Raw genomic sequence first — 11,630 nt, 5'->3', positions numbered from 1 at the left:
GTTACTTATTTCTCAACAAGCTTGGTTGGAGCCTTCCACAATATAGCTCCCCCAGACTCGAGCAAGAGTGAAGACTCATGTGGAATTTCTAACATCAACACTTATTTCAAAATTACACTTGAGTAACCAACAACCTTATAGTTATCAGATTCTTAATTCATGAGCATGCAACCCTTCAGTGTTTTTGTGCATAATGCACAATTTTCTTTTACAAGTTCTCTAGGGGTCCTAACCTAGAATATTTTCCGCCAAAATCCCGGTTATAAACATTTAGGGCGCTCAATAAACTTAGGTGAACTTGTCCCCATGACCCAAAATTAAGCATGACAGAGTAATCATATTTATTACACCTCAGTCCTCTGCCAGTGAATGTCTTTTGAGTCAGACTTAATACTCTCTTTGAGTCAAACTTATTAAATCTTTGGACCTATCTCGATGGATCTTATTATTCAAAGACATAATGACATTATCGAGACAATCTGAATACCTAAAGGGAAAAAGCATTAACGAACATTATGCAATATCTCTCTTAAATTTACGCACCATAATATAGGTACTCATAGCTCTTGAAAATAATGAGCAATAAGTGTCAAGCTTTAGTCAAAGTTATTATTTTACATCAGTTGTCACTATCAATTCCTTGAATTACGATAGTCACTTGCCATGTGTAGCGATACTTTTCTTTCTTAGAGTCACTATTGCTTATGTGAACCCTTATGATCCACTGTTTTTACTCCGTTAGGACTAGATTAGGCATTTAGGTTTGGGTGATTGTCTCATGTGGGGCTATTATTTCTATTCCCACCAATCTACTTAGACCTTCTTGCTTGATCAAGTAATGCTTATATGATATGTACGTAATAAAAATATAATAGTACCCTCTCAAGTTGGAAGCTTATAACACACCTTAGAGACACTTAAGCATGTCTAGCATTGATTACAAAAATGTAATAGTACCCTCTCAAGTTGGAAACTTATAATAGTCCTAATCAATTTGCTTGACCAACTTAGAGACACTTAAACCCCCCTTTACGGTTACTTATAAAGGTGCTACTAGGAAAACCCAAGAATGACACTGGTCGCATTTTGGTTAGGACAAACTTAATCAAAACAAAGTCTTAATGCGGAAGCTTAAAAATTAGTATACTTAGATGCATAAATTGAAAACTTACTTAATGTAGCCTCTTTCTCAACTTTAACTTATGTTAAAGAGAAGCACCTTAATGTCAAAAGAAATTGTGCACCAGCGTTGGGCAGGAGCAAAAATAAAACAATTAAATCAATATCTCATGAAAAAAATTTGCATCACCGTTGGGCAGAAGCAAAATAACATAGCATAAATAACACAGTAGAAAACTTAATTTTGCACCACCATTGGGCTGAAGCAAATTAACTTAAATAAAACTAAACATCATGGCAAATAATTAAAATCAATCGTTGGTCAGAAATTAATTAAATGCCTAAAATAAAACTAAGCAATTCCGAATAAATTTCATGTTGGTTCTATTTACTCAGAATAATATCTCATAATTTTGACACAATTTTCTTGGTACAATTAATCTCAAAAAAATGAATTTACTTAGTGCTAATGAGGAAAATACTGAGAAAAAGCAGCTCAAGAATAAATAAAAGAGGAAATCTTTAGGGGCTAAAATGAAAATTGGGCTGACAGCACAAAACTCATAGCGAGGCTGGAAAAACCGGCCCGCATCATCCGCCCTACTCCCCTCTTAGGCTACCACTTTAGCCCGTGAGCACCTCCCGCACATGAGCCTTTGGCTCGACAGCCAACGGACGCGCTGCCAAAATGGCCCACCGCTCGCGCCCCACCCTCTCTCCTGCCTGGACCGTGAGCCCAACAACCTCAGGCTGGGCCGCCAAATTAGCCCAGCTTGCCCCCCTCTCCCATGGCTGATCTGAGCCGTCCATCGAATCCGACGGCTCAGCGTGCTTGTAGTGGGTATAAAAGGCAGTGGCACCTCCAAACCCTAAACCCAACTTTCATTTGCTTCTCCTCAGTCACCAGGTTTTGGGGTGCCGCCGCCAGCCGGTTAGGTGCCGCTGGCCCGAGCGCTGCCGCAAGGCTTGGCGCCACTGCATGGCCTTGGCACCCTCGAGCGCCCCTCTGTAGCGCTGCTAGGTGGTCCGACCCTTATGGTGCCTCGCCCTTGCGGGTCACAGCGGCGCCGCCCGTTCCGGAGCGAGCACGCGGCCACGGAGCGAGCACGCTGCCATAGCATTGCTTGGTCGCAACGCTACCACTTGGCTGCCCGTGTGCAGTGCTTTGACTTCGGCCACCCTCCAGGCTCGTCGCCGCCTACTCTCGGGTCTTCTTTCCTATGCGCGGCCGTGCGGGCCGCTGCAGTGCCGCCAGCTCCGGCACCCTCAAGGCGGCCATGGAACTGGCGTGCCTTCGCGGTTTGCGCTGTTGTGCCACCATGCTTAGGTCTTATGCGCTGCACCGCTGATTCACATTCTGGCTAGTACGTTGATGCAGAAAATAGGATCGTGGCTGGCCGCCGGCGCCTCTTGTGCTGCCGCTATGGGAGCCTTTGCACCCCACTCCTACATCTCATGCGCCTCCTCCTTTTATTTGTTTCTTATACCGGGGTTTTGGATCTTATGGGTTTTTGGTGGGTTCTACTCAAATCTGATGGATTTCGACTCATTGCTCTTTCTATCTCTCGGATCTAATTACGATTCATGCGAGATCACTTAGAATTAATAGATCTGAACTAATACATGAATAAACTGAACTCACTGCACAGATCTAATGCCCACTCACGAGTAAGAATTAACTTAATTGTCTTAGGGTTCATGATTAGACTAATTTAGCTCTGATACCTCATGTTAGAAAATCATATTACTAAAACTTAGGATCTAATAGCCTAATGACATGAACATCTACGAACTGCAAATAATCAGAACTCAATCACTTACATGTAGATGGGTGGATCCCCTTAGGGGCACTAATGACCCCGTGCCTGCTTGTTGCAAGTGTGGTGTAGATGTGCACCAGTGAAGAACACCATCACAGAATCGATGGTGGCCAGCGGTGACCTTCAAGTCCGTGCCTGAGCTGAGAGGGTTAGCTTAGGAGATCATTTCTTCGTCTCTTCTCTTAGGTCTCTAGTGCCTCTTCTTATAGCACAGGCCGTTCTTGGGGCCAGACAGTTAGTTGATCTGTTGCCCCAAGTCAGGGCAACGTGGGTGGCTGTTAGCCCCTTAGGACTCGGTCCTTTGGACCAAGCCATAATAAATTCCAACAAGCCTTGCCCCCACATGCCGTGCTCCTTGATCGACACGCCATTTCTCCCTGCAATGATCGAAATTGGGAGATGGGAAAAGAGAAAGAATCAGTCAAGAGAAGAAAGAAGTTTGTGTCCAGTGAAGAGATAAGGCTCAGCCATAATAAATGGCAACAGAGAGGATCCAGTGCGAGAGAGAAAGAGGGAATCCAGAAAGGTGTATGAATCCAAGTGCATTCGTGAAAATACCTAAGTCCTGAGTATGACACCAGGTTCATATTTTACGAACTGGAGTGATACCAAGTATATATCACTACAAAACCCGGGTATCACTCCTGGTTCCTAATACAAATCCGCGGATGATACAGACCAGTAATGGTATATATAAGCAATACACCATTCCATATTTAGCCAGGAGTGATGTGTCTGAAATGATGCAAACTTATCTAGTAGTGCTAGTTGATTGTCTTCAAACACTGTTCCAACAAATTAATGTTTGTCAATAAACTTTGGCAACCAAATTGATCAAGTATATAGAGTAAAATGCACCGCCGGTCCTCGAACTTGACTCGAGGTGTCATCCCGGTACCCAAACTTTTAAAATGCATATTTAGATCCTCAAAATTGCTAATCGTGTCATGTGAAGTCCAAATCAATATTTTTTAAGTTATAAAGTGGAAGTGTTCAACTTACGTGGAGCTTATATGTGGGTCCAAATTTTATTTTTTAAATTTTCTGCTCAACTCTTATATTTTTCAAATTTTAAAACTGTAGGCCGAATATTTTCTTTTCCAATAGTTCCTCCGAAATTTGTCTTTTTTATTTTCTATTTTTTTACAAATTTGATCATATGAGTTCGGTGTTTTGCATTTTTATATAGATCTTTCGTATTTGAATATATTTGTACAAGTAAATTGGTATAAATTATTTTTATGCATATATAATTTTTTATTTGAAAAAATTATATAATTAGCATGTTTAAAGATGTGAATGTGCATTTTGAAAGTTTGGGGAACGGAATGACACCTTAAACCAAATTTAAGCACCGTCGGTATATTTTACTAGCCAACATATTGTAGGATTATAATGAAAATGTACAAGAATACAAGATGCCAAAACATTTGAAACACTCGTATTATCTTAATTTCCTGTACTTGCACTGTAGCAAACATTTTTTTTTTGAACGAACAGGCACGAGATTATGCCTATTTCATTGATAAAGCAGGAGTACATAGCCGGCTAACCGGCAAGGAATTAAATACAATTATTCTCGCGCTAATAAATTTCGCAAGGGGCTTAGCCCTGGCAGCTATCCAGGCGGACGCTTCATCTTTAATTTTTGCTAACAGGGAGACTGTAGATGACTCGCGCTGTCTGAAAATCCTCGCGTTGCGCTCGCACCGTAGCAAATACAATCTTTACAAAGCTATAGTGCACTTTCTTCTGTCATACCTGGAGTAACATCTACTATCACTCGAGAGGTGTCTATGGCGGTTTAGGTACCATTGGAATACACAAAACTAATACTGATCGAATATTGAAGAACTGATAGACATTAATTTTCCAGTTTCTAACTTGAAAGCATGAATAATATAATATAATCTCTGATCGTTCCTGACTGATGCTTTGGCCAGAGGACTGTTTTGCTAAAGGTTTTACTTGCAAAGTCTTATAAGTAACCTTAGTCCACAAGAGAGACAGAGAACAAAAGGCCAACTTTTACAAGACAAAGAGAACCATGTAGACAGAGCTTTTATCCATGAAAGTTCTTCTCTTTATCTCAAGCCTACGCATCAGAACATAATAATCTAAACGAAAGAGATCAGATTGTTGCTTTCTGTCAACTGTTGAATCCTGGACTCTAAGAAGATAAACTAACGAAGAAGCGACACGGAATAAGTAAAACGAGAGTCCCACAAGGAAACAACACGTACTACCCTTTTCGCAAAAGAAAAAGAACACGTACCCTGACTCATTGCTAAAGGCATGCTAATTGATGTCGCAGACTGCTAGCTTAGTAGGAAAATATTCCTATATCTGTGTAGTAACAGCTTAGGTATATTTCGGCAACAACATGTACTGATTAGTAATAGGTATAAACAGATATCAATACATTATATACTAAAGCTTCAAGTTTTGGAGCATAGCAGCCTTGCATTGGTATTGTTCATGGGTCCCATACTCAACTATATATTCACGGGACTCATTGATACGTAGGCTCCACGAGGATCCACAAATAGATGTGGGTTCGTGAATATTTGTTTATAGTACTATAACTAACAATGTTCCGGTCCCATGGATCTACATAATTATTTATGTTACTGTTTTTACTGAAAACAATAGCAGCTTAGAGCTAATAGTCGATTTATACTGATAAGAAGTCATATAGGACCATTAATAGGCGGGCCCAACATAATATTTATGGTTTATCTTTTATGGAAATCAACAATAGCTTAGAAGAAAAAATTAGTTTAACTACTTACTACAAGCGTGCATATAGCATGCTAATCAGACTAGTTCAACTAATGATTTATAACGGCCAAACCATCGTACAACCCCAAAAGGACATACTACTTCGTTATTAAGTCAAAAAACTAAGACATGGATAATATCCTAAAATTAGATGCAAATTTGACAATGAAAGCTCATATGCCAATTACTGAAGAAAATTGGAGCATTTCAACTAATTGTTTGGTACAAAATTTTCAACATAGACAGATTTAGTCACTTTATCTAGATATGGAATTATATAAATTTTATATGCAGCTGGCATTAGAGAACCACAACCAAACGCTTCAACGGGGCCTATAGATCAGCCATAGGAGTTTGACCTAGCAACAAGACTTGTCACATGCCAGAACGGATCCACAGTTCCCCAATCATGATGAAAAGTAAGTTATCAAATTCTTTTATATAACCACCAACATACAGTATTCCATTCCTTTTGAAAAAAAAGACATAAAGTATTCCATTGACTCGTGAGAGATTGCAAATTGGATGCCATTCAGATAAACAGTGATCATTTAATCAATGACATAACTTAGACATTATTAAACATGATGGAACTTTATGAATCTGAACGCGCATATATATTGTTTCATTATAAGAAAACATTTTGTAGAAAGATATATATACATTAGTATCACCATCTTTCAGAAAGTGCAAATGATCCAAAAATCCTGTTACGAGTGTGGACATGCAAACAATATTGAAGAAACCATGCGGCAATTATAAGTATGGACCGGGGATAGTGTTTGTAGTGCTATTTGATCAGTTTGAATATTCCATTGACTAGTACCATTTAATTAGTAACAATATATGAGTAGATCGATATCATCTGTCAACGTTGTCCCGTGAAAAATATTGCTCACCTTGAGAAAAATGAAATTTGCGAACAGCAATTCCCTCGTGTTCATGGATAGCTTTGATGTTCCTTGTCTTACCACAACACTGCGACCTCTGAATATAAGCCGCACATGTCACAACAATCACAGGCTACCTTACGTGTTCAAACTAAGGGACTATTGTACCAGTCAGCTTTAGCATCATCTGTCCCTATATATAGAACCTCTTGCTCATTAACTCTCTCACACACATCTGACCAAATCTCCACCGTAACAGTTTTTCTTCTGAGACATCAACCAGATCTTTGCCATCATTAGCTACTCTTCCTTGGTCATACACACACAAGGCTAGGGCATGGTTCGATCTTGGTCGCTGGTTCTGCCTTTTGGTCTCCTAGCCTTCCTTCTCGCCTATGTTGGTGAAGCCGCTGTCGTGGAGCACACCTTCATTGTAATCTCGAGTTAAACACATGCACGTTCATGCATCCCCGTGTATAGTCTTCATCTAATCCCGGTCGATACTAGTTCATTTTCCTTGTGATCTTCGACAGATATAGATAGATAGGTTTGCATACATCAAGCGAAAGGCTAAATTTTACGTTAATCTTTCTCTTCATTTGGTTACATGCATGTATACTAAGTTATCAGGACTACGTGTAGCATGTCTCATATATATATGCGATCGCTAGCTCATATATTCTACTTGTTGCACGTTGTGTGTTGTTCGTCAGGTCGGCAACCTTTCTATAAGCCAGCTATGCCAGACGGCGATGATCATCACGGCAGTGAACGGCCAGCTCCCCGGGCCGACCATCGAGGCCCGCGAGGGCGACACGGTGGTTGTCCACCTCGTGAACGAGTCACCCTACGACATGACCATCCACTGGTAATGAACACGATCACACTGTACTGTCAAGGCTACCAACTTCGTTCTCTTGCATCGATCAACTTGCACGAAGATCCGTCTCGAATATCGACTCCCTTTACTGGACACCACAATGCGAGAAAAAACCACCATTTATAGGAAGATAGCGAGCCGTAGAAAACACTGCGACCACCAACAGAGCCAAAGCTCTAGCCTCTACTGACAATTCAAGCCAATCTTTTGTGTTGCTGGTGAACTCATGCAGGCACGGGATCTTCCAGCGCGGCACGCCTTGGGCGGACGGGCCGGCGATGGTGACGCAGTGCCCCGTCAAGCCGGGCGGCAACTACACCTACCGCTTCAACGTGACGGACCAGGAGGGCACGCTGTGGTGGCACGCCCACATCTCCTTGCTCCGCGCCACCGTCTACGGCGCGCTGGTCATCCGACCCCGCGGCGGCGCCGAGGCCTACCCGTTCTCCAAGCCCCACGGTGAGGAGACCGTCCTCCTCGGTGAGTGGTGGAACGCCAACGTCGAAGACCTGGATCGGATGGCGTTTCTCACCGGCAACCCGCCGCGGAACGCCGACGCCTACACCATCAACGGCAAGCCGGGAGACTTCTACAACTGCTCCAACGGAAACCGTACGCCGCTGATTAATGAATATATATGAATCCTTCTTTTTACCATGGAGAAACTTCGTTCTGAGGTGGGATATACTGGTCATCATCTCTAGAGCTCAAGCTCATGCTATACTCGCTGGTGTCGGTGCGCAGAGACGTACAGGTTTCAGGTGCAGCGCAACGCGACGTACCTTCTCCGGATCATCAACGCTGCGCTCAACACGCCCATGTTCTTCAAGGTGGCGAACCACAGCTTCACCGTCGTCGGCGCCGACGCCGCCTACACCACGCCGTACGAGACCGACGTCGTGGTGATCGCGCCCGGGCAGACCGTGGATGCGCTCATGGTCACGGGCGCCGCCGTCGGTCTCTACTACATGGCGGCGTCCCCGTACGACAGCGCCATCCCGCAGGGGCCGCCGTTCAGCATGACCACCGGCACGGCCGTCGTCGAGTACGTTGGCTCGGCCGGGGAGGAGACGCCGCAGCTGCCGTCGCGGCCGGAGTACAACGACACCGACACGGCCTTCCGGTTCTTCTCCAACCTGACGGCGCTGGTGCTCCCCGGCAAGCCGACGGTGCCGCTATCCGTGGACACCCGCATGTTCGTCACCGTCGGGCTCGGCAACTCCGACTGCCAGCCGGCACAGCTGTTGTGCAACACGAGCGGGACCAGACTGCCCATCTTCTCGTCTAGCATGAACAACGCGTCCTTCGTGCTCCCCAACTCCGTCTCCATGCTCCAGGCGCACTACGCGAACGCGTCGGCCGGCGTCTACACCCGCGACTTCCCCGACCAGCCGCCGGTAATCTTCGACTACACCGCCGACGCCAGCGACACCGCCACGCTCAAGTACACGACCAAGTCCACCAAGGTGAGGACGCTGAGGTACAACGAGACGGTGGAGATAGTGCTGCAGAACACGCGGCTGATCGCCAAGGAGAGCCACCCCATGCACCTCCACGGCTTCAACTTCTTCGTGATCGCGCAAGGCTTTGGCAACTATGACCAGGCGACGGCGACGCCGCAGTTCAACCTCGTGAATCCGCAGGAGCGCAACACCGTCGCTGTCCCCACCGGCGGCTGGGCCGTCATCCGCTTCGTGGCTAATAACCCTGGTATCGTTTTATTATTGTTAACTAGTACTAGGTAGTTTGTGCTAATTATTTGACGATATGGAAGATCGATAGAGTTGTATCTATTTGCAGGGATGTGGTTCATGCACTGCCACTTCGATGCTCATCTTGATCTGGGGCTGGGAATGGTGTTTGAGGTTCAGGACGGGCCAACGGCGGAAACATCGGTGCCGCCACCTCCATTCGACCTACCACAGTGCTGACCATCCTTGTCAAATGTGATTTCTTTGAATTGGGATAGATGGACATGTCAACAGAAGAAGTGTGGAACCTTGGCTTGCTATGAGATTGTAGTAGTTTGCTAATTATTTGCAAGTTATGAGATTGTAGTAGTTTGATAGGCTTCATATATAGGGAACCCGCGTTTTCCTATATGTAACTCGAGTCAGAGATTGTTTAATTTGGCACTTGGTGAATAAGGGTTTTAGACGTTTGGCAATAACAATGAAGAAGAGCGCTGAGATTGTTTGTATTTGGTGAATAAATAAATGATATGTCACAGGTTGAAGAGGCTTCGGTTATTATACATATTTCGGCTGTGACATTTGCATATGATTTTCTTTCTCATATATTTCAGAGAGTGATAATGTTGGCTATATTTCTCATATATTTCTCATGTGTCGGCTATATTTATGTGATAATGTTGTGATATTTGACAATTCCTAGTCAGTTCATGTTTGGCTCCATGGCTAACATGTCCAAATTTTTCATTTTCATGAGGCAACTTATCCTGTTTACTGATGGGCGAGGCCTCACGAAAATAATAAACGCAGGAGACCTGTTTGAGCCGTGAGGATTGAAAAACTCACCGGCTTGACTTGGACAAGTGAAAATTTCTTGAGCACCAGGTTGCGTGAGACTCTAGGTTGACAGCAAGTTGCATTGAAAACCTCATTACCTCGGTCTTCCTTGATGTCGTGAACTGTTGTTTTTTCTTTACGTGGATGTATCGTATATGTGCTGATAATTCAGGGAAACAAAATTGGTTGTTGCAATTTCTTCAACTCTCTTCTTCATTGGTTGAGGACTCCCTTAGCGCCTAAAACCCTTAACGTCTGTCCCAATCTCCCACACGATTAGTTGAGGATTCTATGTGGAGGGTGAATGGCAGGTGGGTGCTTTGCATTCAGCCCATGATAAACTTCACAGGTTTGTTCCTCTTCAATCTATCGAAGTCTTGCCTAAATTTAATGGTTCATAAGTCAAGGGAGTCCCATACGAAATATTTTGCTTAAACTTCGGAGGTTGTTAGATCATGAGATGCATGCATTGATTTGCAATTCTGTTGTCTATATATCTTCACTAACTCTAGCGACTTTCTTGTCAGAGGTTGAGGGTCCGAAGCAAATCCAATTTGAAATCTCATCGTGGCAAGCTGTTGAATTGTCAAATATAGGAAAAAAAGTCGATTGTCTGATCTCATGGAAATAGACAAATGATTGACTTGTTCTGCTTCAATCATGCCTTATATATAAATGGTTTCAACCACCACGTACCAGAAAAAGAGAGTAAGAACTAAGAAGATATGTATATCTTCATTCTTCGGTTGTAAGTTATATATTGTCTATTTGCTTCCCATGCTCCACGTGATATCCGAGGTCTGGAATTCCAAGCATTTAGGACACTGCGGTTTTGGTTGCTAAGCATGATTTATACTTGTCTTCGTGAACAACTACAGTTCATCGTTTTGGTAGAATTATTTCACCTAAAGGAGTTAAGTTCAAAGTTCATATATATGAATGTTACAAATCCGCATAGTAATTATACTTGAAGTATTGAAAGGACTCATGTAAAATGAAATTATCCCCATTTATGGAAAAGAGACACCAACCTACCTCACATTAAAATAAAAATACTATTCTAGAGCGAAACAATCTCCGTAGATTTACTAAAATCTAATTTCATAATTTGGGTCAATCTTCCTAATATAGATCTCTTGGAACCACCATTAATTCATAAGTAAGGCTATCAAATCAAAGCATGGTACAGATTGCTTGTTTTGTGCTTGTATATATTATTATGAGTTTATGACTAAGAGGATTGTTATTTCCTTCTTGTCGTATAATTTTGAAATGGAAAACAGAAGCAAATAGGAAATAACAAGTACAATCTGGAAGCAACATGAATCCTCATACGCAAAGCATTCTTTCTGTGGTCAAAGCATGCTTGGTCTATTTCCCGTAGGTAGGTAATAAGTACAGAAAAAGGAAACCTAGTCAAATATAAAATTTCATCTTTTACATTGTTAGTCTCTTCTGAAAATCATCACCATCAATATAATTTCGTAGAAGGCATCCAGCACGCATATAGTTTAGTCATCAGGTCATGATCGGCTTGTACTTCAATGCAAGCGAAGTGAATCATGTTGACCATCTGGATCTGCTCTTTTGTTCCAAACATTGAAAAGTATTC

The 11,630-nt window shown here is 42.9% G+C and overlaps 1 protein-coding gene across 1 annotated transcript; it reads left to right on the top strand.

The window, feature by feature from the left end:
- The first annotated feature begins 6,850 nt into the window (after positions 1 to 6,850).
- On the top strand, positions 6,851 to 9,746 carry LOC112886093 (laccase-25-like). Its single transcript, XM_025951875.1, has 5 exons — positions 6,851 to 7,043; positions 7,324 to 7,478; positions 7,723 to 8,102; positions 8,235 to 9,200; positions 9,291 to 9,746. The coding sequence occupies exons 1-5, from the start codon at positions 6,948 to 6,950 to the stop codon at positions 9,419 to 9,421; spliced, it is 1,728 nt and encodes a 575-aa protein (XP_025807660.1). The 5' UTR covers positions 6,851 to 6,947; the 3' UTR covers positions 9,422 to 9,746.
- Positions 9,747 to 11,630: the final 1,884 nt, after the last annotated feature.

This window comes from Panicum hallii, chromosome 3, assembly GCF_002211085.1.
Source record: "Panicum hallii strain FIL2 chromosome 3, PHallii_v3.1, whole genome shotgun sequence".
Classification (NCBI taxonomy): domain Eukaryota; kingdom Viridiplantae; phylum Streptophyta; class Magnoliopsida; order Poales; family Poaceae; genus Panicum; species Panicum hallii.
This window is presented reverse-complemented; position numbering and strand designations above follow the sequence as displayed.

Coding starts and splice junctions, on each gene's coding strand:
- LOC112886093 (XM_025951875.1), top strand. CDS start 6,948: ATGGTTCGATCTTGGTCGCTGGTTCTGCCTTTTGGTCTCCTAGCCTTC. Junction 7,479..7,722: donor TACGACATGACCATCCACTG/GTAATGAACACG, acceptor GAACTCATGCAG/GCACGGGATCTTCCAGCGCG. Junction 8,103..8,234: donor CAACTGCTCCAACGGAAACC/GTACGCCGCTGA, acceptor GTCGGTGCGCAG/AGACGTACAGGTTTCAGGTG.